We start from the raw sequence: 25,031 nt of genomic DNA, 5'->3' as shown, positions 1-25,031 counted from the left end.
CAACTGCGTTTTTGGGGGCTCTGACATTCAATCCAATGCCCTTCGCGGCCCTGTTTTCGTCATCTCTGGGTCCCACTTCCCACTTTCCGTTTCGGGAATTTTCTCCTCCGGGGATGATTGGGTTACCCAGCCGGTGAACCTTGGCCACCCCCGTCTGTCACCAAAATCCATCGATGTAATATCTCCTCATGGGAAGGGGAGGAGGTTAAGTTAAGGTTGTCTTGAGCTGTTCCAACACACATCACTATTTTAAAGGGTGCACACCACTAATCAATTTTTTTCCTCCAACCAGATCGCGCCACATGGCAGGCATTGTTTCAACCCGAGCAATAAGAAAGAAAGAAAGAATGTTGGGGGACCCCTGTCTATGTTCACCCTCATGAATAAACAGTCTTGATCAAGAAGCTAATAAAAAAAGCAGCAGCATGTCTAATCCAATCATGTGGCTCTGCCCCCTCCTGTAGGGAATAGAATTGGAATAAGCAAGCAAGACTGGCGCTGCACAGAATCTCATCAAAGCCAATGCATCAGTTCACACACACATTCTAGAATAATAAACTTGGCCCTTGTTTAATCTTTGCCACAACTAAAAACATCTTCAAAACTTTGATTAGTGTTGATAAAACATTATTAGAAATCATCGAACAATTTCGAGGCTTCTTCTAATGATATCTCCTCGATTACAGAATGAATTGAACTGATAGGGTGTTGCATCGGACGTGCATTATCACGCTAACACTTCCTCCTTTTGTCACCAAGATGATAAGCTCCACTGCATACAAGCGCTGATTTTGAAATACTGATCCGCTAATCACAGAGCGTTTACCATCCTCTTCATCTCTGCAGATCTCCGAGGATCTGGTTCGTCGATGGCTCTCTCGGTAAGTACTTGCTTGATTCGGCACATTGACTTCCGCACCTAAATTACGAGCACCAACAACCACCATCGACATCAGAATAGAAAAGTAGTGAAAGGAGAACCATCACAAGCCCTGAAATCACACAACTGAAGAAGCAGGAGAAAGAAACAAATACAGCGAAAAAGCAAATTGAACTTGTATTTACAATTTAAATATTATACAAAATCTCTGCCAACTTTACCTTGGGAATACGTTCTGGATTAGGAAACCTTAGATTTTGTGCATTAAGCATCTGGCGCTGTGTCATCAACATATTTTTCTCCTTCAACAGAACATACCATAGCTTATTAAGATCATCCCAAGACTTGAGCCGTAGTTCCGAAGCCTTCCAACTTCGACCTAACAGCATAGGAATTGCAATTAGAATCTCGATAATGTCTTTTCAAGAAGGCACAAACTTTCAGCCATAAGAATCAGAACTTTTTCTAACTTCTAATGAAGGGGATTTTGCAAGACATATGAGTTTTGTACTTCAGCCCGTGGTTGTTTATTTATACTATAAACTGCAAGCGTCACAAACCAAAGAAAATTTGCAAGCTGAACAATCTGTCTGTCCATGAGCTAATCCTACAAAATTATACATTGCAAAATTCATAAGATACTAATATCTCATCTGGGTGGCCGCCAAACTATGAGGATTCTTTGGTTATCCACGGGCATTTGGATCTCGCACAAGTATCTAAGCTTACAACATTAGGGTCGAACAACTTTAGGGATATTTCATTCCAATATAGTATAGGCGGTGACCAAGAGGGAGGACCTTCTAAATCTCATAAATTTTCTATTACATCATACTTCGTTTTTGGTTGTTTGAACTTTTAAGAGACCTTTATTCCTAAGAAGTAGGGCATATACATACATGCATGTATATATATATATATATGTGTGACAACTTTGGCAAAAGATCAAGTCTGTATTGACATGAGAAAAATGTGTATCCTAAAACAAAAATAGCCTTTGACAAAGGGCAAGCATTTTCCAGTACCACAAATTTATTCAAAGTGAGTAACCAAATGAATAGACAACATGATAAAACATTAACGTACCATTCGTATCATACGAGCAACCATCACAGAACAATTTATAAAAATTCTGAAAACGCACATAAAACTTTCAAGGGCTGATCACATGGCACACATAACACAGATTCAGCAATAAGAAAGCACTGACAGGTATAGAAGCTATGCAGATAGATCAGACATAATCATGCTGCCAACACCTATTTAAAGTCCTTGCTCCTATTTTCACTATGCAACCAATCAGGTAATTGTACAAAAAGAAAACATGTAATCAAAGAAAACAAAGGAGGAAGAACATATACTACTGAAATTATGATGAAACCAATTTTTTTTTTTTTTTTTTTTTGGAGCACTTTGGTGTCTCTCCTGTGTTGAGAAATCTGTAGGTTTCAGTCCAGCATAGTTATTTGTAATTACTCATTTCATCTATTATATCATGTAAAATCCAGTAACATAAAACATATAACATTTGTGATGTTTTATCAATGAAGCAGAATCCACAGTCCCCACCAGTGACAAATTATTTGAACTGGACCAATCTTGTTATCTCAAAAGATGCATTCTAACTCCATACATGACAAGGAGGGTATTTTATTTTAGTGCAGTGGCTGAATCTGATCAATTTGTATTCATGAGTAAGCAGACCCTCCATGATTTCAAGTTCAAATTTCGGTATTTCACGATATCAAACCAGACACCCACCCAAGGAACAGTATCTTGAGACAAATTCTTGAAAATGAAAGAACCAAAATACAAATTTATATATTGTTAAAGAAGACCAAAGTTTGAAGGCAACATATAAACATACCATACACAACAGGTTTGTCATCATCTGGACTTCTATCTGCCTCAAAAAACTCCTCGAGCGGGTTATAGCCCGTCGTAGCTGTAGAAGCAGCAGCAGCTGCAGAAGAAGTTTCTGATCTAGCAGCAGCCAGAAATCTTCTCCCAATCACTCGAGTCAAAAACATGACTACACCAATGCTGCTTGAATTGCAAGACTAAAACAGTGAGACTATATCGATATATCCATACCTATAGCATAAACAGCGAGACAATAAGGGAGAAAATTTTTTGTGCAATTTTACCCCTTCGTTGTAAATTCCGAAATTAAATAGTGGATTTTACATATTTCTGAAACCACGTCTCAATTTTCCGCTAATCGGATATTGTATCAAATAAAAAAAATTAAAAATCGTATAAGAAAAGTTAAAACTCCTCCCTTCTTTCATTAGACAAGTTCAAAGTTGTGTTTTTCGAGTGGGAAGAAATACATGGATGGAGATTGGGAAATACCAGTTACAAGGGAGAAGTAAATCAGAGCAAAATCGCTAAGAGGGAGGCTGCGGCGCCACGAAAGGAAGAAAGCGACGGTGGCAGTGGCAGTGGCAGTGGCAGCGGCGGCAACACTGAGCGGCTGAAACGGAGGAGGAGACGGCGCGAAAAGAAGAAGAAGAGTTATTTTGTAATAGAAACTAGTTTAGGGTTATCCTTTTTCGTTTATTAATTTTTTATTTTATTTTACATAGTGGGCTCGGTTTTGTTTTCTGGGCTGACCTTAAAAAACAATGGCGGGCAGTTAGTTGTGGCTAATGAGGGCCAGATATGGCTGCTGGGCTTTCCTTCCCATTTTAATGTAGGCCCAATTAAGATGAATTTTTCGACTTACCCGATATTTCGGGTTGGTTGAGTTGGTGGTCGGAGCAACTCAAATAGAGAGTTTATGACCCAACTCAACCCAACCCAATCCAATTCTCTATTCTCGCTCTGGGTTAGGTTGTCAATTTTTTATTATTATTTAAAAAATCATACTTGTTCACAATACATATTACGTTGATAATTAAAATATCTTAAAATTCAAATATCAAACATTTACAAATCACAATGCATTACTAACATCGATAACAAACGTCAACCTACATAATAGGTGACCATATAGAAAAATAGTATAATAAAAAAAATCAGACACGTGGCAACACTCTTATAACCAAACAATTATACTATTTAAATAATAAATTTCATCCTTCTCCAATTTCCTAAAATAAACACGTATCATGATGACACAAACTATGAAGTGATTAAGAAATAATAATTTTTGCAAATCTCAGCCCCATAATTAAGATGTGATATGATTCGGAGTTCCTAAAGTAAGATAAGTTTAGAAATAATTACAATATAAATCGAATTTAGGGTGTGTCCCATGTGGCCCACAATAATAATAAACAAAATAAAAAAGCTAAGTAGGTAAAGTATATATGAATTATAAAGTTATTTAAAGGCAAAAATTAAATTTGATGATATAAAAATACAATTATATAGTTTATTAGACGAATTTTATATTTATTTAAAGTTTTCAAATCATCATTTTATTTTGACGGGAAGTTACGAGTTGATGACCCTTTCTTTTTATTTGTCATTTTCGAGTTCTTAATGATTTCATCTCTAATTTGAACCCTTTCTGTTTTTGGGACGATTCATAATCATTAAAAGAAAAAAAAAAAGAAATATGGGTTATCTAATAATTGTTAAATAATATAAAATTATTACTTGAGATGTAATAAACTCTTCGAATAATTTATTATTTTCAACAAATTTAATTGCGGAATTTCGATTTTGTTAAAATAATGTTCACTTCGTTTGCGGGTTTAAAATTTATTTTGATAGGCTATCAAATATTTTATACTCAAAGAAATATTTTTATTTTATTTATTTATTTAAGGAACATTATTTATATTAAAATATTCTAAAATATATAGAAAATTACAAAATATTTTTATTAACAAGATAAATGATAAAATTACATGAAAGAAGCACTTTAAGATTTATGATTTTTGTGAGAAATATATTGTAATAATAAAACATAGGAAAACGTAAACCATCTTATTTATTAAAATATAAGATTGGGTGATGTACGTATCAATCGTGGGAACATTCGATTCGTCCCAAATATACCTTTTAAAAAATAAAATAAAAAATAAAAAATCCCAAATATACTTGCTTAGGAAGCTAAATGGAAGGGTTTAGATTGGGTGCGGTCAAAAGCATGTTAACAAGAGTTCAACGCGCGTGTACAAAAAGCCAAAATTGAAGGCAATTGCCAGCTGTATTGTCAATGCTCGTGGTTTTTCTCTTGTGGCTAATAAAATTATTATTATTATTTTTTTTTTTACTTTTAAACATAAACCAACCATTTTTTAAAAAAATAAATAATTAGTCCTCTAGAAGGCACTTTGGACACGAGGGAAGAAAAGGAAAAAAATTAATGACGTGGATTTAAATTAGAGGTCGATTTTTTTGGTTGCTTGAAAAAAAGAACACGAGCTACACTTACCGACGCTGTAAAAAATTGAGTAGATTATGGGTAAAATAATATTTGAAAAATATATTAAAATAAAATACATATTAGAATAATCTTGCTGCATCAAAAATATTTTCCTAATTTTATATAAATAAAATATTTTAAACAGTTTTATTACCTTATTTAATTTTGGACGAACTATTTTAGTTTTTATAAAGTTATATTCACGATTTTTTTTTGTAATAAACTTACTCCAAATAAATGATTATAATAAAATTACATAAATGATTGTAAAAAATTAAAGATTGTACATGGGGAGTAAATTGCATTTAATGGGATATATTTATAAATCTTACACTATTATAATAATTTATTAACCAAAACAATAATATTCCTTAAATTTTAATTTAATTCTTATTCACTGATAAATATATTAATAATAATATGCATTAGATTTGAGGTCTTTTAATTGGTTTAAAGTCATCCCTATTAATAACTATTCTCAAATAAATAATTTTAATAAAATTAAATAATTAATTATATTATAATTAAAAAATCAAATATTAAGGGAAAAAAACTCATGCCAACCTCTTTTTCCACAAACCGAACGTCTATTAATTTTTGGTACATAATTAAAGATAAAAAAGAATATTCAACTTTTATTTATTTATTTATTTATTTATATATTTATATATGAATTATAAAATTGTGTGATAATAGGGATGTGGGAATTGTGTCGGCGGTTCTTTCTTTTGAACGGGCTTTTGTGGATTCGAGCGCCCCTAGTCTAGACCCGCCCGATATTCCATTGTTACAGCTCGCACGTGATCGCCACTCTTCAAAATCCCTAAACTACCCCTCCAACTATTTGTGCTCAGGGCCAGGAGGAGTGTACATCCATTAAGGGTATTTCCGTCTTTTCACAGTATACTGACGCATTATTCAATCCAAAGCTCCGTGCCTTCTTTCTGCTTGTTCGGGAATCGCGTAGAGAAACGATTGGCAACAAGTTTTATTTCTTTCCTTTTGATGAAACCCTAATTGCTCCAAACGTCGTCGTTTGGGTTAATTAAGGAATTAAATTTGTTTATGGCGTGCGGGTGCAGCAGATGTGTGTTTTGAATGGGAACATTGAAGGAAGGGAGTTGCAGTAATGGCTGTGTTTAAGATGGAAATTTACTAAATTTCATGTTAAGAGAATGGAATAAAGAATGGAAATAAAAGGGTTTATGAAAAAAAGGAAAATTAATGATAAAAAAGAATTCTTGAGAGAGAAAGTTAGAGAGGGAATCTGGAAAAAGGAACTTCGCAGCTATCCCCGCCAGTGTATATGCAGAGATTCTTTTGTGTATCAGATCATTCTATCTTTCATACCCGCTTCACAGCATAGCTATCTCTTAAGCTTTGCTGGTGCTGTTCTGGACTGTGCTTTTGCTTCAAACCATTTATTGCGGGGTTTTCCTCTCTTCCCTTTCCTCTGTTTTCTACTTTTTTCAGTTAACACTTTAGGCTGTGGGGTGAATGCTGTATTGACTTTTAAGCGTTTTCCCACTTGATTTTGCTTCTCAAAGGTTGTTAAAAGCTACTTTTGCTCATCTTTCTTAATTTTTTGGTTTGGAAATTAGTGGAACTCATGGGGTTTTCTCGTTTTATTTATCCACCCAAGGGATACCCTCTATTGTGTTTGTGCTATTTATTTTGTTGTGTGGAGTTCCATCTATAATATTCCCGCCTAGTGTTCTTGTGGAGGTGCTTGTGAGTGTTTTAATCTTCTGGGTCCTCATGTTTTTTACCGCTTTCTCTGCCTCTGTTCTCACTTTAGTGTGCTATCGTCTAAGATTAGCACATTTTATCATTTGGGGTTTTTGTTTTGGAAGATTTGGGATATGGGTTTTTCTTAGATTTGAGTTTGGTTGTACAGATTCTAAAATTTTTTGTTTCTGGGGCAGAGGGAAAGAGCTGTTTCAAGCAGAGGAAGTTGTGAAGTGAGTCATGGCGGGAGGTGCAGCACCCAAAGTAGAGGAGCCACAAGCTCATCCACCGAAGGATCAGCTACCCAACGTTTCTTACTGTATTACTAGTCCACCTCCATGGCGTGAGTCTCTTTTTGCATCCCTTTTTTCCTCTAAGCTTTCCAAGTTGAGTTCTATTTTCAGAACATTGGCCTTGTTTGGCCCAAGACGATCGTAGTTCGACTTCGATTCTTCTGAAACTAATTGGTTTCTGGTTTCCGTATGGTTAGCTATTTTCAGTTCTTGCAGTTTCTTGATTCATCACCACCGTGTCATGTATTAATAGCTGATAGAAACTTTTCTTTTATGTTTCATTCTCCGCCGTTTTCCTCTTTATTTTGATAGATTCTGCTGTTTGGAAAGTAAATTTGTACCTCTGTGAACGAATCTGGCAGATCTTCTGATAGCATTATCTTCTAAATTTGTCATGGGAATAAAGCAGCTAGTCATTCCTTTGTTCGCATCTTTTGAGCAAATGGGAATAAACACCGTTTGTTCCTTTGTTTTTTTCCTTGATGCAGCTGAAGCTATACTTCTTGGTTTCCAACATTATCTGGTGATGTTAGGCACGACGGTTCTGATTCCGTCTTTTCTTGTTCCTCAGATGGGTGGTGGATTTGTAAGGCTCAAGTGAAACTTTTATATTACATTCCTTTTTATGAAGGTTCTTACAACCATGTGACTGTAACTCATTGTTCTTATAGGAGGAGAAGGCAAAGGTTGTCCAAACCTTGCTTTTTGTTGCTGGCTTGAATACCTTGCTACAATCGCTCTTTGGGACTCGGTTACCAGCTGTAATTGGAGGGTCATACACCTTTGTACCCACCACTATTTCGATCATCGTTGCTGGTCGATTTTCTGATACGGCTGATCCTATTGATGTAATGTGAACTAAATTCTTCTGGCGAATTGATATTAATGCCTAGTGTAGGATGTCAAATACTGTGTCATTCATGCTATTAGAAATGCTCATTTGTCTCTATCAATGACTAATTTTAACTAACGAAATAGTTCTTCACTAGTTATAATTGTGTGTTTCGTTTGAGGCTGTTGACATTGCTTTGCTTGCATATTCAGAAATTCAAGAAGACAATGCGGGCAATCCAGGGTGCTCTCATTGTTGCTTCAACCCTTCAGATTGTCTTGGGCTTTAGTGGCCTGTGGCGTAACGTTGCAAGGTGGGTCAAGTCTACCTTATGAAGGATAACGCAGTGATATAATAATAACTTGACGTTTTTTTGGTTAACTGCAAACATATAGCTGCATTACAAGTGCTTTCGTGGCATAATATTTGTTGGTTAAATTGATTGATGCAAGGTGTCTGCAAGAAGTACTCAATTCATTAAGTTTGCATGTTCGAGGCTCAAGTACTCGGTTCTTAGATGTGTTCATTTTTTTTTTTTTTTTGAAGAAGTTCTTAAGCTATTGTTAGATTTTTGTTACATGTGACATCGAGTTTATTTTAGCAATACATTATGAATTGCCTTTCACAATTTTATTGACTCGTCCACTTTGCAAGGCTTGAATTTCACTTTGGTTATTGCTTCCATTCTTCAGGTTTCTTAGTCCACTTTCAGCTGTCCCTTTGGTTTCTCTAGTTGGATTTGGACTTTTTGAATTGGGTTTCCCAGGGGTAAGTCTCTCCCATTCCCGCTCTGCGTCTTCGTGTGTATGTGTTTCTTAAAAGGAATTGTTATTATACTCGTAATCGCAATGCTTAGAGATGCCCTACAATATCTGATTAATTTTTCCCTCCAAGGGGTCTAACATTTGGCTTGGATGATAGGTTGCCAAATGTGTGGAAATCGGACTGCCGGAGCTTATACTTTTGGTCTTTGTTTCACAGGTACTCCTTTCAAGCAACACACATTCAGTGTTTTCTTTATAGTCCTACTCGTTTACAAAGAAAATCATTTCTTCTGTAATCGTCTTTCGCTATAATCATGTATACTTCTTGTGCAGTATTTGCCTCAAGTGATCAAATCTGGAAAACACATATTTGATCGTTTTGCAGTCATTTTTTGTGTGGTGTTTGTGTGGATTTATGCTTTCCTACTGACAGTAGGAGGGGCATACAAAGGTGCACCGTCTAAAACACAATCAAGTTGCCGTACTGACCGCTCGGGGCTTATAGAAAATGCTCCATGGTGAGTTATGACCTGCTAAGATCAAAATTTTGAGAATGGAGTCCCAATCCTAGCTTTGGATGTTGAATGAATCTCTTTTTGGCCTACCTCTCCATTATTTCATTTCTTTTCCCACTTTTGTTTCAACGTCTGATCTTCTACGCACTTTTGTATATTCCTTTTGAACATTCGACGTATTCGTGGATCAACTAGAAGAGATTACCAATGAAAATCAAAATATTTTATCAAACGCATTTATTTTTCATTGGAATTCATTAATCCTCGTTCATTGATGGGATCTGCATTAAGTAACATGGAATTTACATATGTAGGATAAGACTTCCATATCCATTTCAATGGGGAGCACCTTCATTTGATGCTGGTGAAGCCTTTGCCATGATGATGGCATCATTTGTTGCTTTAGTAGAGGTTCGTTTTCTTTTTCTTGTTTCAATGCTCGCTCTAGACATGAATTTATCCAGTTCCTGATTTCTTCACCTTCTGTTTCCTTCACAATTGCTTGGTTTTCTGGTTTCTCAAGTTAACGATGCGTTCGAAAAGTAGTTTGTTATAATTGACAATGTATTTGTATACTTGAAGTGATCCCCATTTTCTCCCTTGCCCCATGTCAAATGCAGTCCTCTGGTGCTTTTATTGCTACGTCCAGATATGCGAGTGCCACTCAGCTGCCGCCCTCGATTCTCAGTCGCGGTGTTGGTTGGCAGGTAATGTAAAATGGTCATTTTATATTTTTCCAGGAGGAAGAGATACTATTAAGCTTGTTGAGGATTGTTGGGAGTGAGTCCCACATCGGCTAATTTAGGGAATGATCATGGGTTTATAAGTAAAGGAATATATCTTAATTGGTATGAGGCCTTTTGGGGAAGCCCAAAGCAAAGCCATGAGAGCGAATGCTCAAAGTGGACAATATCATACCATTGTTGAGATCCGTGATTCCTAACAAAGCCTTGGCATGAGCTATTAACTATGCCTGGGTCTTGTTATGGCGATAGCTCTGTAGCTAGCTTGTAGTGTATTGAAAAGCTTATTGCATCTGACCCCTTCAACTTATCTATGCAATCGTTTCTGACCCCAGGGAGTTGGAATTCTGCTTTCTGGGCTGTTTGGAACTGTGAACGGATCCTCGGTATCGGTGTAAGCGTTTGCTGCCTTTAGCAGAATAATTCGATCAAGTACAAAAATTGTTTTCGTCCCTTTAAGGTTTTCTTACTTTTTATATTTTAGTGAAAATGCTGGTCTCTTGGCGTTGACCCGAGTTGGCAGTCGAAGGGTTGTGCAGATTTCAGCCGGATTCATGATATTCTTCTCCATTCTCGGTAAGTTTCTGATAGATATCGGTTGCAGTCTTTAGTCCGAACTCGAGTTAGAAGTAGGCACCAATCCTCGTGTACATCTGTTCTATTCCTCCGTGGGTTTGCAGGGAAATTTGGAGCAGTCTTTGCATCCATTCCAGCCCCCATTGTTGCAGCTCTGTACTGTCTTTTCTTTGCTTACGTGGGTAAGCGTTCGTTGTCGATAATTGGAAATACAATAATGTAGTGATCTTGGTTGGTAAGTGATGGATTTTGTTTGCAGGCATGGGAGGTTTAAGCTACCTCCAATTCTGTAACCTCAACAGCTTCAGAACTAAGTTCATATTAGGATTCTCCATCTTCCTAGGACTCTCTGTGCCACAATACTTCAATGAGTACACAGCCATTAATGGGTTTGGTCCAGTCCACACAAAAGCAAGATGGGTAAGTTCTGATGTTTTCTTCTCCCCTCATGGTAAATTCTGATGACATTGAAATTGTTCCCTGTTCTGTTGCTCTGTAGTTCAACGACATGATCAATGTCCCGTTCTCTTCCGAGCCATTCGTTGCTGGAATCGTGGCATATTTTCTAGATAACACAATGCATAAAAAGGGCGACGCCATCAGGAAAGATAGGGGCAAACACTGGTGGGACAAGTTCCGATCGTTCAAGGGCGATACGAGAAGTGAAGAGTTCTACTCTCTGCCTTTCAACTTGAACAAGTATTTCCCATCTGTGTGATTTGTTGGTGTCTTCTGTCAAATGCTGCTGCCTGCTTGCTTCATTCAAATGAGTCTGTGGAACATATTGCCAGTATCAGCTGTATAAGTTAGCTTCTTTTCTCTATACGATAACCTTTATTTATAACTTCATTTAGTTGCGTCTTTTTGTACATCGAACGAAGAGGTCGGTTTCGAAGTGTCCATGGAAAAACAAACGACTCTTCTATTTTTTTCCCTTTGTAGCTATCGGAGCATAGTTTAATAGTAATTGATATATATTCCTTTTCTTGAGGTCGAGGCACGTGTCAATCTCTTACGTGCTAGTGGTCTAGTGGTTTAGATTGAAGTCGACCAGACAATGGAAAGGAAGCATCTAAAAATTTAAGGCAACTCATTTAAAGTTTTAGGTTAGAGGGCTATTCAAGGTTGAAAATGAGTGCATTTTGATAAATCAACTACTCTAATTCAAGGCTGCATTGGCCTACCCTACCCAAGGGACAATTATATGAAAGTGAAGGGCCACAATGCGAAGAATATTCCAGGTTTTGCATCACTAGGGAACCTTCAAAATTTTCCAATCAACTTTAAACCAAAAGGACCCAAATGGTAATGGACTTGTGAGACTTCGGAACACGATTGGGCTTAAATGGATGACATCTGTTATCGATGAACTTAAGTTGTTACGAATGTTATCAAATTCAGACATCGGGCTCCCACGAAGGGTGGATTGTGAGATTCCACATCAGTTGGAGAGAGGAACAAACCATTCCTTATAATGTGTTTTAAAATCATGAGGTTAACAGTGATACGACGGGCCAAAACAGACAATATTTGCTAATAGTAGGCTTGGGTTGTAACTAGAGTAGTTATTAGGCTTCAAACCTTAATGAAATTTGGTTCAAAGTTATTGAAACTAAGTAGATTCTTAGAGTTTAGGTTTAGATCATTTTTTTGGCTATCAAATAATGCATGCATGCACTTCAAGTATGACTAAGTTTAAATTCTTGGTTAAGCATCTTATTGTCGAGCTCGAGCCCCTATATTTTGAAACTAATAAAGAAGAAAAGGCTTGGTCAAGGAACGTGCTTGCTTTTTAATTCTTGGATTAATGACTTTAATCATCTTTTTAATTATATGATTGAATAGACCGTGTTCTTCGTAATTCAATTAACCAATCAAATCTCTAACGATCGAAACAATTTTTCCATCTAAATAAAAAGATTCCCTCTACTCGTGAGTCACGCTCCCAAACAAAACAAAAAAAAAAAAAAAAAACATTGAATTAAACTCTTAAACTGTGGATTGAGACTTGTCTTATGTTTCTTTTTGAGTTGCAGCAAAAGGGTGATAAGAAACGAAGATGCCTTTTCATTTTCTTGCAGAAGAAGGCATTATTGCCAAATAATCTGATAACAACATTCTCTTCCATCATTACTATAAAACCCTAAACAACAGAATAACTCATCTTTAAGCATATGGTGAGTGGTGAGTCATTGCGATAAGATTTGGGAGTGAAATTACTTGGGTATCCTTCATTTCTTCCCTTTTGCCTTTCAAATATGTACAAAGATATAGGGTGAAGTTGGTCCATATCAATGAAAACAGTGCCTAAATATGCCAACTTTTGGGTCTCCAGGTGTTTGGTTAGTGGGTTTTGGGAGGTAACTAAAGTTTGGAAATTTGGGTCGATTCTACGAGGAGAATGAAGCATTTCTTATAAGCGCGTCAAAACCTTTATTTAATAGAGACGTTTTAAAATCATGAGCCTGATAGCAATATGCAGTGGGTTGTGGACAATATGGTGGTTAACTGTTACAAATGATGGGTAGTTGGTATGGGCTCTGGATTGTGAGATTGTGAGATCTCACATCGGTTGGAGAGAGGGGAACGAAACTCTACAAAGAAAGGCGTGGTTTCACATGGGCTCGAGAGGGTAGCACCCAATTTAGCCGTGGAAGAAGGGCCTCCAAGCACTTCAAGAACACACTTTTTAATTTTCTTTGAATGACCACAGTTTGGCTCCAAATTCAAGAGCCAGAGCGTGGCGACTTTTTCTGTCACATCTTACAACCATAATGATATTGGCAAATGCCTGCCAAAGATGTTGTACATACGTGTTCTGTAAACGCCATTTGCAAATCCTCTTATTACGCTTAAGGATTGATTATTATCGGTAAGGTTTCTATTTTCGATCGATTTCTTCTTCTTTCATTTGTTTACAATCTTTCCGTCCATTATAAAATTAGGGTTTCATTTATTCCGATCGATTAAACAATCCCAACAATGGTTGCTGATTATAATGTAGAAGAAATTCTCTAAGTAGCCGAAGAACCAAAAGAAGAACAAGGAGAAGCTTATCGGGCAGTGAGTCTGAGTTAAATGGAAGCTTTAGTGAAAAGGGTAAACTTCCTTTTCGAAAGGGAAATGGTTTTTAAAGAAAAAGAGGAACCCCCTCTGATGGGACACCACTCATTATACTGTTGCTTAGGGTTTGTTTGTTTGGTTGTTTGGCTGTTTCATTCTTGGAGCTATGGAATTTATGAACTTATCTCTTATTGCTGGATTAAGATTTGTTGTATCCTTTTGAAAGAAAATGGTTTTATGGATTGGATTTTGAGGTGCCCACAAGATTTTTCACCTCCAATTCTGTTCTGTTTCTTGTGGGCTACTTGAAAACTACTCCCAGTTGTGTAATCCAAGGAAATGTTTGACATTTTCTGAGGAAAATTTTGTCTTGTTTGTGGTCCTGTGGAATCATAACTTTGAGAGCATGACATTCAAATTTATTGATATTCATATATTCTTTTCCATTTACAAAGTGGTGGTATTCATCATGTAATGTACATATCAAGAGTTGAAGCTGTAATTTCACCTTTGGAACCAGATCCCCTGTTCTTCCACCCACCCAATCATAGCTCAACACCTCATATCTTGTTGGATAATCTTGCCCCTCTTTACCCCAAGGTGTATTAAACTGATAAGAATTTAAGGCTGCTGGTGAATGAGTGTCTGTTGTGGCTATAAAAAAGAGATTGGTCCTCTCTTCACAGCCTCCCCTCTTGCTTACCATTAGAGAGAGAGGGAGAGAGAGAGAGAGAGAGCGGAGAGACTGGCGGAGAGATGGGGAATTGCCAAGCCATTGATGCGGCAACACTTGTGATACAACACCCAGGTGGGAAAGTGGACAAATTGTATTGGCCTGTGACGGCTAGAGAGATTATGAAGATGAATCCTGGTCACTATGTGGCTCTTCTCATCTCTACTGCCATGTTTACTCCAAATGAAAGTAATAACAATAGTGAAACCAGCAGTAATTCGGTTCGTTTAACTCGAATCAAGCTTCTCCGCCCGGCTGACATGCTTGTTCTTGGCCAAGTTTACAGGCTCATCACTTCTCAAGGTCAATTTTATCATATCCAACACATAAAGTTCTTGAAATCTCTTAATTTTGTAGGCTTAACTTGAATTCATGGCTTCATTTTGTTTGTGAGTATCAGAGGTTATGAGAGGCTTATCAGCAAAGAAACAAGCAAAGGTTAAACAAAACCAGTTAGAAGCAGCAGAGAAGCCAGAGAGGAGGAAAGAACAGCCGCCCCGACGGTCGGATGCAGCAGCAGCTGGAAGGTCTGTATCTGATCAAGATCCCGTTCAGGTGAATTTTTAACCCCAAAAAAACATAATTTTGAAGGAAGTTCTTTGACAAACGAACTGCATAACTGTTGTAGGCGACGAAACACGAGAAGAACAACAGACCAAGGACAAGTACATCGACGACAACCTCGGCCACGGCCAGATCAAGAACATGGCAACCTTCATTACATAGCATCTCAGAAGGTGGAAGCTAATCATATATGTTCCCTATTCCCACATGCTATTGAGAGACAGGGTGGCACAGATTGTGGTATAAGTTGGTGATAATGATCTTAGAGTGGTGGCTGTAAAAGAGTTGTTTGAAACTGTGCATAGGAAAGGGAAAGCAGGGTGGGTAATATTATATAGTGTAAGGAGTTAAGATTCTTCAAGCATCTCTGTAAATCCAAAGTCATTTTCAGTAATGAAATATGGGACTTTAGCAAAAGAAAAGAGCTCAGTTTTTTTTTTTACCATTCTGATTTACTGTTTTATCTGTTCATAGTTTCATCTGTTTTAGCATACCATTTGCTTTAAAGCTTATACAGCTCATGTTGATTTGAATCTCTGTCATCTCAGCTTAGCTAAGCATTGTACGGTATTATGTCTTTTCCAATAATTTTTCTTCTTGGAACTGATAAGATGGGGTAGCAGTGTAATAGTTCGAGACCACTGCTAGCCGATATTGTCCGCTTTGGTTTGTTATGTATCGTTATCAGTCTCACGATTTTAAAATGCGTCTGTTAATGAGAGGTTTTCACATCTTCCCAAGGAATGCTTCGTTCTACAGTGAAATTAGATCATTGAAGGGCTAATTGGGAATGTAATGGATCTACGAACAAGCACAGTAGCAATTTAGAGTCGAAAAATTTATTTATTTATTTGTAGGGTTCGAAGTTGGATGAATCTCGAGTAATTCCTTCCCCTTTGGCTGATCGTTAAGCGCACTACTCTCAAACTAAGTCACAACGTCCCCTTCGTGAGGAGACACCCGTTCTTACTAAGATCGAGAAATTTGAACTTCAAAGTCGATACGGTATACATGCACTAGTTCAAGTTGGTGGGGTTGTAAGAAAGTTTATGAGAATTAAATTACATAGATAAATGGCATTAACAAATTGAATGAAAAATATTATCTTGATGTGCTTCTGCGAATCATTTAGGAAGTCCGACAGTTTCAAAAGATGATTGGGATGACAATATTTTACTCAGATTAGAGCGTATTGATGAAACAACCATTCAGATGGTTCTCAAGAAGTTGCAGTCTCTGTTTCCCAAAAATCTGTGCTCTCTAGATAGGAGGATTACGAGGGCTGCTGAAAATCCTGCGCCTGTATCGCTCAGTAATCTGAAGGATGTTGATCGATTTAGACGCAGTGCTATTCATGATCACTAAGGATCAAGGAACTCTGTTAAGAGCTTGTGGAGATTGCAATTAACTTGGATCTTGACGGAAAATGTGAAATGCAGTGGGCGAGCTGCTGGAGAAAAAAAGGCGATCCTGAAGAGTTCGTCGCATGCGAAACTATGATTGAACACAGGATGAGCTGCAAAAAGACGGAGCCGAAGTAAGTATTCTTCAAATTCCATACCTGTTCTTACTGTTCTTCAGCATGAATGTATATCTTCAGTTATTTTTTTTGCATGAAGGTCGAGTACTAAAAAGTGCCCTAGATTGTTGTTTTACGAGATTAATGGGAGGCTTCTGAATTAGTTTAGAATCTTGTGAAGCTTTTTTTTTTCTGCTGCTTTCTACAGAAATAAAGTAGAGACATAATTGAAAAGGAGAAAGGAAAGTGAGAGTTGCCATGCATGAACGCAATCAAAAACCTCAAGACAAAATGAGTAAGATATAGTGCAATGTGACAGTGCACTCGTGCGTAACTATAGTGAAATAAGATAATTGAGGGCTAATTGGGATGCGATGGATCAGCACTCAACACCAACAATGCAAAAGAAAAAGAAAATTTGTCATCATTTTTTTGCATATTTTTGACCTCTGATGCAATGATTAACTTGATCTTTTTCTGGGTGAACTTTAAAATAAGAGGAATCTTGTTCAATACCCAAGGCATCGTTGCTTAAAGTTTTATCATTTTTTTTTTTCCCTTAAAGAAGCCAGAGCAATACAGGCCATAGCAGGAAAAGCATAAGATTCATAGCTTTTGTTTTCTTTTTAGATTTTCTAAGTTATTGCTCCACTTTAGAGATTGCTTTTTGATCATAGAAACAACCAGCAGATCATCTCCACTTAGTTGGAGGAGGAGCGTTCATCTGGGTCCTTGGATTCCAAGCAATCATAGTTTTACCCAGATTTTCTACAATTCTCTGTTCCTACTTGGTGGCTTTTCCCTTAATCTTTATGTAACGGCTCAAATCCACTGCTAACAGATATTGTCTTCTTTAGACTTTTCCTTTCGAGCTTCCCCTCAAGGTTTTTAAAACGCGTTTGCTAGGGAGAAAGTTTCCACACCCTTATAAAGAATGCTTCGTTCTTCACCCCAACCGAGGTGGGATCTCACACTTTATCTCTTATTCTCAATCGATCGTATCAAAATGCAGTTGTAAATAAGAGCTATGAAGGAAGCCAGTTCTCATTCAAACCAACCTTTTCTCTTTATCATATAAGTCCATTGAAAAGTTCTCCTGCGTATTTGAATGGCTGAGCTTTTCAAATTTCATATTTTTCTACCATTTTCCTCCAATTATAGGATGCAACTGGTCTGCAGATCTGAGGTCAAACTTTATTGAGTTCAGTTCAATCCCTGCTCTGGTTTGGTTTTATTACCTTCTCTGCCATATCAGATTCCTCAGTTCTGAAAACTTCTTTTTTCCAAGAAAATCACATCAAGGGAATAAAACAAAACAAAAACACCGTACATACTCGATGAATTATGAAAAACTTCCTGCTCCACAGATTAGGAGGCATATCATTGGTGAGTCATTGAATCTCATTCAGTGACTCCAGCTGTTAGATAAGAATAATAATTGAGATATCTCTCATAATTTAGAAGATCTTGTTTGCTTTCCTTCCAGATCCAAGATCCCCTAAGATCAGAAAGGAGCTTTCTTTTATGGAAGTGCTGATACAAGAATTTGTACCTCTTTCTGCATGTTTAAATGTGATTTAAAGTTATGATCATCTGAAACAAAGCATTCACTTCACATACAACAACAAACAAACAAACTTGTTGATGGAAAAATGAAAATAGCTTATAGTCTCAATTGAATAGAAGAACAGTACATCTCATATTTCTGCAGTGCTTATGGAAGGTTTTCAGCTCACACTCAAAAAATTTATTGAAACTCAAATTTTTCTTCTAGTACACTAAAGAATAGCAAACCCGAACCCGCAAGTATTGATGAAAAACGTAACTTTATCTGTTCCTCATGCACAATATAACAGTTGCATCCAACATCAAGTTCTTCTCAACTGGTGTGTTCTCAGTCACTCCCTTTAATCTCTTCATGCTTGTCAAGTTGGCTGAAATTCCCCTTCTGTTTGAAGAGTTGGTTGTGATGATGCCTACAGTACAGTCGATGTTCGTGTGCTATGTAGTTTGATGGGCTAATCACACATCCTCCATGTGAGCACCTGAAGCAAGCTCTGTGGTATGATTTACTATCTACTGCCACCTGATGGAAGAAAAAAAAAACAGCATCTCTTAAAATTAAGCCAACTAGTTTTAGCGCAATTTGAGCATCACTCGATTGGTTAGCACATTATATCCTCCATTAAAAGGTTAAGAAGTTCTTCAAAGATTCCATTGCCTTAGATCAAGGAGACCGTCATCTCCAAAAGTAGGGTGGTTAAGTTCGAGTCTGAATCAACGCAACACGAAGGGATGAAAAGAAAGCTAGTTTAGGACAACATTCAACTATCCTAGTTCGTAATTTCCAAATGTATCATACTGTTTCGGGTTGTATTATAAGGAAATTTCTTGAACTGTAGCTCTTCCTTTTGCATGATAAAGTTGATTCTCTCTCGAGAAAAACAGGTAAATAGGAAGGTTTTGTACCCTTTTAGCATTTGAATGTTTAGGTTGTAAATTTGATGAGAACTTGAGTGAATGATTCAAAGAATAGCCACAGGAAGAAAGTAAAAAACTAGAGGCTTTTAAACTGTATAATGGCCATTTACCTTCTCAATTGGATAAACAGTTTTCTTGCAAGTAACACATTTATCTTGAGTTCCAGCAAATAAACTCGACACTTTGCTGTTGGATTGGACCTTTCAAATGTTAATAACAACAACTAGTAGTTAGGAATCAGAGCATAAGTATTGATTTTAGCAGATAAGCTTCCAAAAAGTGAATAAAGAAAAGAAAACCTGATTGGTAGATCTGTCTGTTCTAATGGTTCTTGGAGTACCTAAAGAGAAGAAAGAAGAAGATAATAGACTAAACAAGCAGAAGTCATTGAAGGCGGAAAAAGACTCAACAACAACCAATTACCTTCAAAACTTTTTTCCAAGCTTCCAGTCATCTTGAACAACTGATCAAAGTGAGGTTTGCAATATAATACACCTTCAAAGGAGGAGTAATTGAACAACTGCAGTGACATAAAAAAACAACAGAATCAGTATTGGTGATAATGTTCGAGCGATGGGCACCAAGCTAACCTAAACATAGCTCTACTAATTAAGAAATATCTCTTCGATCAAAAGGTTATGATCTTAAAAGATAAACCATGATCCTTGTACACTGCAGAATCTCAAACACATACAAAATCTAAGGTAGCAAAATTCATTGTCGAATAAGATATAAAGACAGACTCAAGTGGAATCAGATAGTTATGAGATACGGGAATCATTTAACTATTACAACATGAAAATTTTAGCCAAAAGTGCAGATAGAATTGGAAATAGGATCATTTTATATCAGTTTGAGATACTGAATATGATGGATAGGATCTGGAAATAGGCATATCTTGAGCAGCATGCATCTATTCCATTCACAACAAGGCTCTCATCTGAAGGAAGATCCATATAAGAAAGGAATATATGTGTGTAAGATTCAAAAGAGTTACCTTTAGAGTGCTCTTGCAATGGTAGCACCTGAAACAGGCCTTGTGGTAGATTTTGTTATCAGCAGTGAGCTGATCAACCAAGTAAACAGTTTTGTCACAGGCCTTGCACTTTTGGGTTGTCCCTAAAAACGCCATCTTCAAAAAATCTTTAGGATTCAAGGAAGAATATGAACAGAACAGAACAGAAATGAACTGAACTGCCAAGCTGAGAAGAAGGGAAGGGAAGGGAAGGGAAGGGAAGAAGAAGAGGCAGAAGATCTTTCCTTCCTCCTTTTTATGTCGTCTAAGTGTCCGGCAAATTTCCCTCTTAGAGTCAGAGATTACAGCTCAGGCACATTCGAACAAGCTGACAAATTTCCAGTAATGAGCAATTTGAAAATTTGACCAACATAATTCCCCATCTAGACACCCATTAACTACTTCATTTTACACGTGTCATCTCCTTATTTGATCACATAAAGCGAAAATATGTCCCAAGAAGTGGATTAATGATGGGTTTAATGCAATTTTATGACCATATACGTTATGTTTCAGCACAGCCATGGAAGTAACAGAACCAAGTTTATTTTAATGGGAAATGGTCGGCTCAGTTACAAAGCTGAAAGATGATCTGTAGAATGAAATATAGAATATAGTTAGATCAAGCAGAGTAATGATGAAAGATGAAGACTTTTTCAATTAAAAAAAAAATAAAAAAAAATTCAATGTCTTTGCATAAGCAAATGTGTGACAGATAAGAAATGCATATACAAGAAATACTATACACATTTTTATTTGTATGATTTCATGATTTGATGTATAACCAAGTCTTCGAACTAATTATTGTGCCAAATTCAATATCTATTCTCGAGCTCTTTTCTTTAGGGGAAAATTCGATCCGGAATGATTTCTTTTCTTTTTTTTACATTAGGATACAAACGTTAGGCGATCGATCGTTTATTCCATCATTTACATTTACATTGTATACAGTTTTTTCTTCTTCACGCAACATTTTAAGTGGAAATGGAACAATTTCAATACTGTGATTGTTTTGTTGGGCCTTTTTTTCTTTTCAATTTAGCTTTACATCTTTTCTCATTCTCCTTTTTAGGCGCCGACTTGGAAGAGCGATTGAATTGATCTGTCCCACCCACCATCCTTGTTGTCCTCACCAATATAAATAAGACTACAATAAATTCGAATTATTCCCTTTCTTTTCCGCTTTAAATGTTTTTAATGAATATTATAAAAAAGAAAATCAACCCCCCCCACTAAAAAAATATAAAAGAAAACCACCTAATCCACTGGGTATATGCATGCGTTTAAATAATGATACCAACAAATAAATAAAAGCATTATTTATACTTCAAATCGTGTCAATAACAAACACCAGCCAATCTTACTTGTATTTCCAATTTATTTTTTTAGTTTCCTTCTCTTCAAACGATTTCAGCCACATGAAAAAGAAACACTGACCTACAAAGCAAGTTCAGAATAAGTTTTATGGGTAAATTAAAAATCCCATCCCCCACCATGTACGTTCTATTTCGAGCGTAAAAGCAGGCAATGTTAAGCTTCGAAACCTCGAGATGTTACCAAGTATCATGTAAAAGAAGAAATTATTGAGGATTAAAACCAGCCTACAGGAAATGGGGGAAACAGAATTGGGTGCTTCAAAACCTTTATTTAGCTGAAAGCATTAAAAACCTTTGTGAGACATTTTAATAGTCACTGGATACAAATTCCATCATGTACTTTCGCTAGCTGCCTTCGCCTGCCGAGCTTCTTCTCGCATGGTTGCTTTCACATAGATTTCATAGCAACATCCTGAAAATAAATATAATGACAAGGCTTAAAGTTTTTCTTTTCTTCAGGACGAAAAAATTTCATTCCAAAGGAACTAAACAGACACAGAGAGATATTCTTCCCACTATCAGGCATGAAGAGATGAAGAAAAAGAGTCCTCTTGACGAAAGAAGATAAATTATCAAAACATTTGTAAGACTTCGACCAAAGGAAGGCTCTGTAGCCTTACATTCTCTCAAATTTCTCTAGAATTTCTATGAATGTGGTTTGAAATTCTGTCATTTCTTTATAGCCCAATGACCCACAAATAGCTCATGAAGCCTTCATTACCAATAATCTTTGCTTTCCACTTAACCACTAAATCAAAATAATCTCAGGAAGTATAATTGGATCTTTTTGGAAGCACCATTCTATGTTGAACATATTACATAACTGAAACCAATAATCTGCTAGAGAAAAGTAGCTGGAAAATTAAAAACATTATCAAAGGTCTCTTCATAGAAGAGACTAGTTTTGGCATACTTGGGGGTATAGCACGTAGAGTGGGTTTTCCTTTTAAATACTTTTTTGAGTGTTGATGTTCTTGTAGACTAGGGTACAAGGAGTTCTCGTCTTCCAAATCTGCTTAGTCAAGTGCCCGTCCTTCTCGGTCATTGAATTAAAGTAAGAGGGCATTGAATTGAACCAATAATAAAGTTCAAAGATGTTTTCATTGGCCAAGCTGGACAGATACTCGGTGTGTGGATAAATCGCATCTCTCCCATCTTTTTCTATATCCCTTTCGATAATAAATGTTTTGTTTCTTAATAAAAAAATAAAATAAAATAAAAAGATGATGGCAACATTGTAGAAATTTAAATAAAAAGAAAAGAAATCAATTACGTTTCTTGGCAACATGCCAATTCACTTAACATAGCCCGATGCACATGTGAAGAACTCAAAATTGATTGCTCCTTCACTGAATTAACAAGTAAAACGTTCATTTTCAACTAATTTGAATTGTCATTTTGGGAGAAGTTAGAATGATAGAGAAGCATTGTTAGCCCTTGTTGAATATAAACAAAGACATGAATTCTTTTGGGGATGAGGGCTCTAGCATTATTAACTTTGCGCAGTCTAGTTGGACTAGATGGTTGAGGACCTTCGGTGTGGAGAGTTTGTTTCTCTGTGATTAAGGAAGTCCTTTTGAGTTCGCTCTTTCGTGAGCGTGGCCTTATGTTGCGGCAAGAGAGCTTTTTTGCTATTGTTTTGAGTATTTGGCTTGAGGGAAATAATAGGATTTTTAGAGAGGTTGGAAGATCCAGTGAGGAGAGGTAGGGAGCTCGGTTTAAGCCTCTTTGTGGGTGTCTATCAACAGACTCTTTTGTAATTATGATCCTGGCTTGATTTTATTGGATTGGAGCTCTTTTTGTAGTTAGTTGGGACTCCTCTTCCCTTTTTTGTGGCCTGTTTTTTTTAATGCTCTCTTCTTATCAATGAAAGCCCAATTCCTTACACCCCCCCCCCCCCCCCCCCCCCCCCCCCCCCCCCCCCCCCAAAAAAAAAAAAAAAAAAACTAATCTAATAATATTGTTGTATCAAACTCTGGAAACACAGAGTTGACTGTTTAGTTGGTGAATATGATGGAGTTCAGAGGTGGTCTTCAATTTCAATCAACTTGAGCATTAGCGTTTATTTGAACAAAGATCACGTTGTTCTACATTTGAATCTCAAGGTCCTTCTTTTGCAGTCACTGATACCCGGTGAGACTACTAAAAACAAACCATAAATACAGCCGCTACCCCAATCTTCCATTTCGGTAGCATTATTTTACCTTCTAAGTTAGCATATGCAATATGCTTGTTTTCATTCGAAGTCTATGAAGCCAATTTTCACCTCAAAAAAGCTTGTAAAAATTTGACAAACTTGTATCGGTATAGAAACATACATCATCCAAAAGATTCAACCGCACATATTTTATATCAATGTTGCGATAATGGTAAATGACAGAGCTAGGACCCACGGGACGAAGAGATAAGTATTTTTATTAGTGCAAAAAAGACTAATACCTGCAACAACTACGATTGTCAGAACATCTCCAATTTGTTTGATTCGAGAGACACCTTTCTTGTGTGATCTGAACCGCCTTAGAGAAGGGTCCTCAGCTAATAACTGCCAGATTTCAACATAATGAAACTCAATTCAACAATAAATCATTGCAATCACATACTAAGCAACTAAACTGCATCAACAAAATGCAAGAGGTGAGCCAAGTATTGGAAAGTCCTTCGTGAGATGTAAGTGATAAATATTTTCGAAAATAGTTCAATATTGGAGTAGAAACTATTCTTGCGGAGTTTGAGAACACGCATGCAAAGCAAACCCGCAACATACACCAATATAAGGAACTTAACAGATTTCACCAGGGTTTCATGGCATAGCATGGCGACAGATTAGTGTAGAAAACAACACGGAAACCTTCCCTCTAATTTCATGGACCTAAATACAGGAGTTCAAGCAGTTTGATCTGAACAGATTCGAAAAGCTTCCATCTATAATGGCGTCGAAAGATTGAACAACGATAAAGCGAAATGAACTAGATTGACAATCATACGAGATATCAATTAACTTAATGGAGCAGCGGTAAGCTATAAGGAACTAAATGTCCAAACGATGGAGTAGACCACTACACTGGCAATTAAAGATAGAAAATAACAAGAAGTTAGATATGCTTACAGCCTTTTCACGAGCCCCTGGTTCGACGTGGAATCCACGGCGCGAGGGTGACGAAGGATCCACCTACCCGTCAACCAAAAACTCAAAAGATTGAGCGAGAGAACGAAAAAACGATTAAAAAAGAGAAACAAAGAGGCGATTGAATGAGAAAGAACCTGAGATTGAGATCGGAAGTGAGACGCAAGAGCGGTTTTGGTGAGCAAAAACGCCATTGTTCCACAATATGCGAGAAAGAAAAGAGAGCATATGTGACAGTGAGATTAATAAGAAATACGGTGAGGTCAAAATGGGTAATTTTCACATATAGCCCAAAAAATTAAGCGTTAGATTTAGGATGGTCTTTATCTTAAAACGCAAATATGACTCTTTGAGGACGTGAAATGTCCAATTTGTCCTTTACCGATGTTTTCACATGTTACGTTTTGTTATTCATTTTTAATTTTTTTTCACATCTTTAACACC

General features: G+C 36.8%; 5 protein-coding genes and 1 long non-coding RNA gene across 10 annotated transcripts; 3 read left to right on the top strand and 3 right to left on the bottom strand.

Moving 5' to 3' along the window:
• Positions 1-493: 493 nt before the first annotated feature.
• LOC111485667 (39S ribosomal protein L47, mitochondrial) lies at positions 494-3,415 on the bottom strand. 3 transcript variants are annotated; one of them, XM_023132652.1, is made up of 4 exons: positions 3,236-3,415; positions 2,748-2,926; positions 1,102-1,259; positions 494-919 (listed from the first exon to the last, which is right to left on the bottom strand). In XM_023132652.1, the coding sequence occupies exons 2-4, from the start codon at positions 2,908-2,910 to the stop codon at positions 812-814; spliced, it is 429 nt and encodes a 142-aa protein (XP_022988420.1). In that variant the 5' UTR covers positions 2,911-2,926; positions 3,236-3,415; the 3' UTR covers positions 494-811. The 3 variants fall into 3 exon arrangements, with proteins under 3 accessions (XP_022988420.1, XP_022988417.1, XP_022988419.1); XM_023132649.1 differs by having other exon boundaries at positions 2,748-2,923; XM_023132651.1 differs by having other exon boundaries at positions 2,748-2,912.
• Positions 3,416-6,260: 2,845 nt separating this feature from the next.
• On the top strand, positions 6,261-11,706 carry LOC111485629 (nucleobase-ascorbate transporter 6-like). 3 transcript variants are annotated; one of them, XM_023132597.1, is made up of 15 exons: positions 6,261-6,692; positions 7,187-7,332; positions 7,771-7,868; positions 7,954-8,130; positions 8,327-8,427; positions 8,807-8,882; positions 9,036-9,095; positions 9,212-9,396; positions 9,708-9,804; positions 10,014-10,100; positions 10,472-10,530; positions 10,621-10,712; positions 10,817-10,894; positions 10,972-11,132; positions 11,212-11,706. In XM_023132597.1, exons 2-15 carry the CDS (start codon positions 7,230-7,232, stop codon positions 11,428-11,430), a joined length of 1,593 nt encoding a protein of 530 aa, XP_022988365.1. In that variant the 5' UTR covers positions 6,261-6,692; positions 7,187-7,229; the 3' UTR covers positions 11,431-11,706. The 3 variants fall into 3 exon arrangements, with proteins under 3 accessions (XP_022988365.1, XP_022988367.1, XP_022988366.1); XM_023132599.1 differs by having other exon boundaries at positions 6,688-6,808; XM_023132598.1 differs by lacking the exon at positions 6,261-6,692 and adding an exon at positions 6,841-6,992.
• A 2,606-nt stretch (positions 11,707-14,312) lies between these two features.
• LOC111485662 lies at positions 14,313-15,494 on the top strand. The gene is made up of 3 exons (XM_023132645.1): positions 14,313-14,811; positions 14,909-15,063; positions 15,137-15,494. The coding sequence occupies exons 1-3, from the start codon at positions 14,532-14,534 to the stop codon at positions 15,254-15,256; spliced, it is 555 nt and encodes a 184-aa protein (XP_022988413.1). The 5' UTR covers positions 14,313-14,531; the 3' UTR covers positions 15,257-15,494.
• Positions 15,495-16,511: 1,017 nt separating this feature from the next.
• Positions 16,512-21,197, top strand: LOC111485675. Its single transcript, XR_002718704.1, has 2 exons — positions 16,512-16,609; positions 21,160-21,197. It is a non-coding gene; the product is annotated as an uncharacterized LOC111485675 (long non-coding RNA).
• On the bottom strand, positions 18,212-20,444 carry LOC111485663 (LIM domain-containing protein WLIM1-like). The gene is made up of 5 exons (XM_023132646.1): positions 20,070-20,444; positions 19,496-19,592; positions 19,372-19,412; positions 19,183-19,272; positions 18,212-18,677 (listed from the first exon to the last, which is right to left on the bottom strand). The coding sequence occupies exons 1-5, from the start codon at positions 20,202-20,204 to the stop codon at positions 18,486-18,488; spliced, it is 555 nt and encodes a 184-aa protein (XP_022988414.1). The 5' UTR covers positions 20,205-20,444; the 3' UTR covers positions 18,212-18,485.
• A 501-nt stretch (positions 21,198-21,698) lies between the features above and the next one.
• Positions 21,699-24,847, bottom strand: LOC111485669 (succinate dehydrogenase subunit 7A, mitochondrial-like). The gene is made up of 4 exons (XM_023132655.1): positions 24,725-24,847; positions 24,570-24,632; positions 23,903-24,005; positions 21,699-21,875 (listed from the first exon to the last, which is right to left on the bottom strand). The coding sequence occupies exons 1-4, from the start codon at positions 24,779-24,781 to the stop codon at positions 21,796-21,798; spliced, it is 303 nt and encodes a 100-aa protein (XP_022988423.1). The 5' UTR covers positions 24,782-24,847; the 3' UTR covers positions 21,699-21,795.
• Positions 24,848-25,031: the final 184 nt, after the last annotated feature.

This window comes from Cucurbita maxima, unplaced genomic scaffold (assembly GCF_002738345.1).
Source record: "Cucurbita maxima cultivar Rimu unplaced genomic scaffold, Cmax_1.0 Cma_Scf00010, whole genome shotgun sequence".
Lineage (NCBI taxonomy): Eukaryota > Viridiplantae > Streptophyta > Magnoliopsida > Cucurbitales > Cucurbitaceae > Cucurbita > Cucurbita maxima.
Note: the sequence above shows the minus strand (reverse complement) of the source record. Positions and strands in the feature narration are given on the sequence as shown.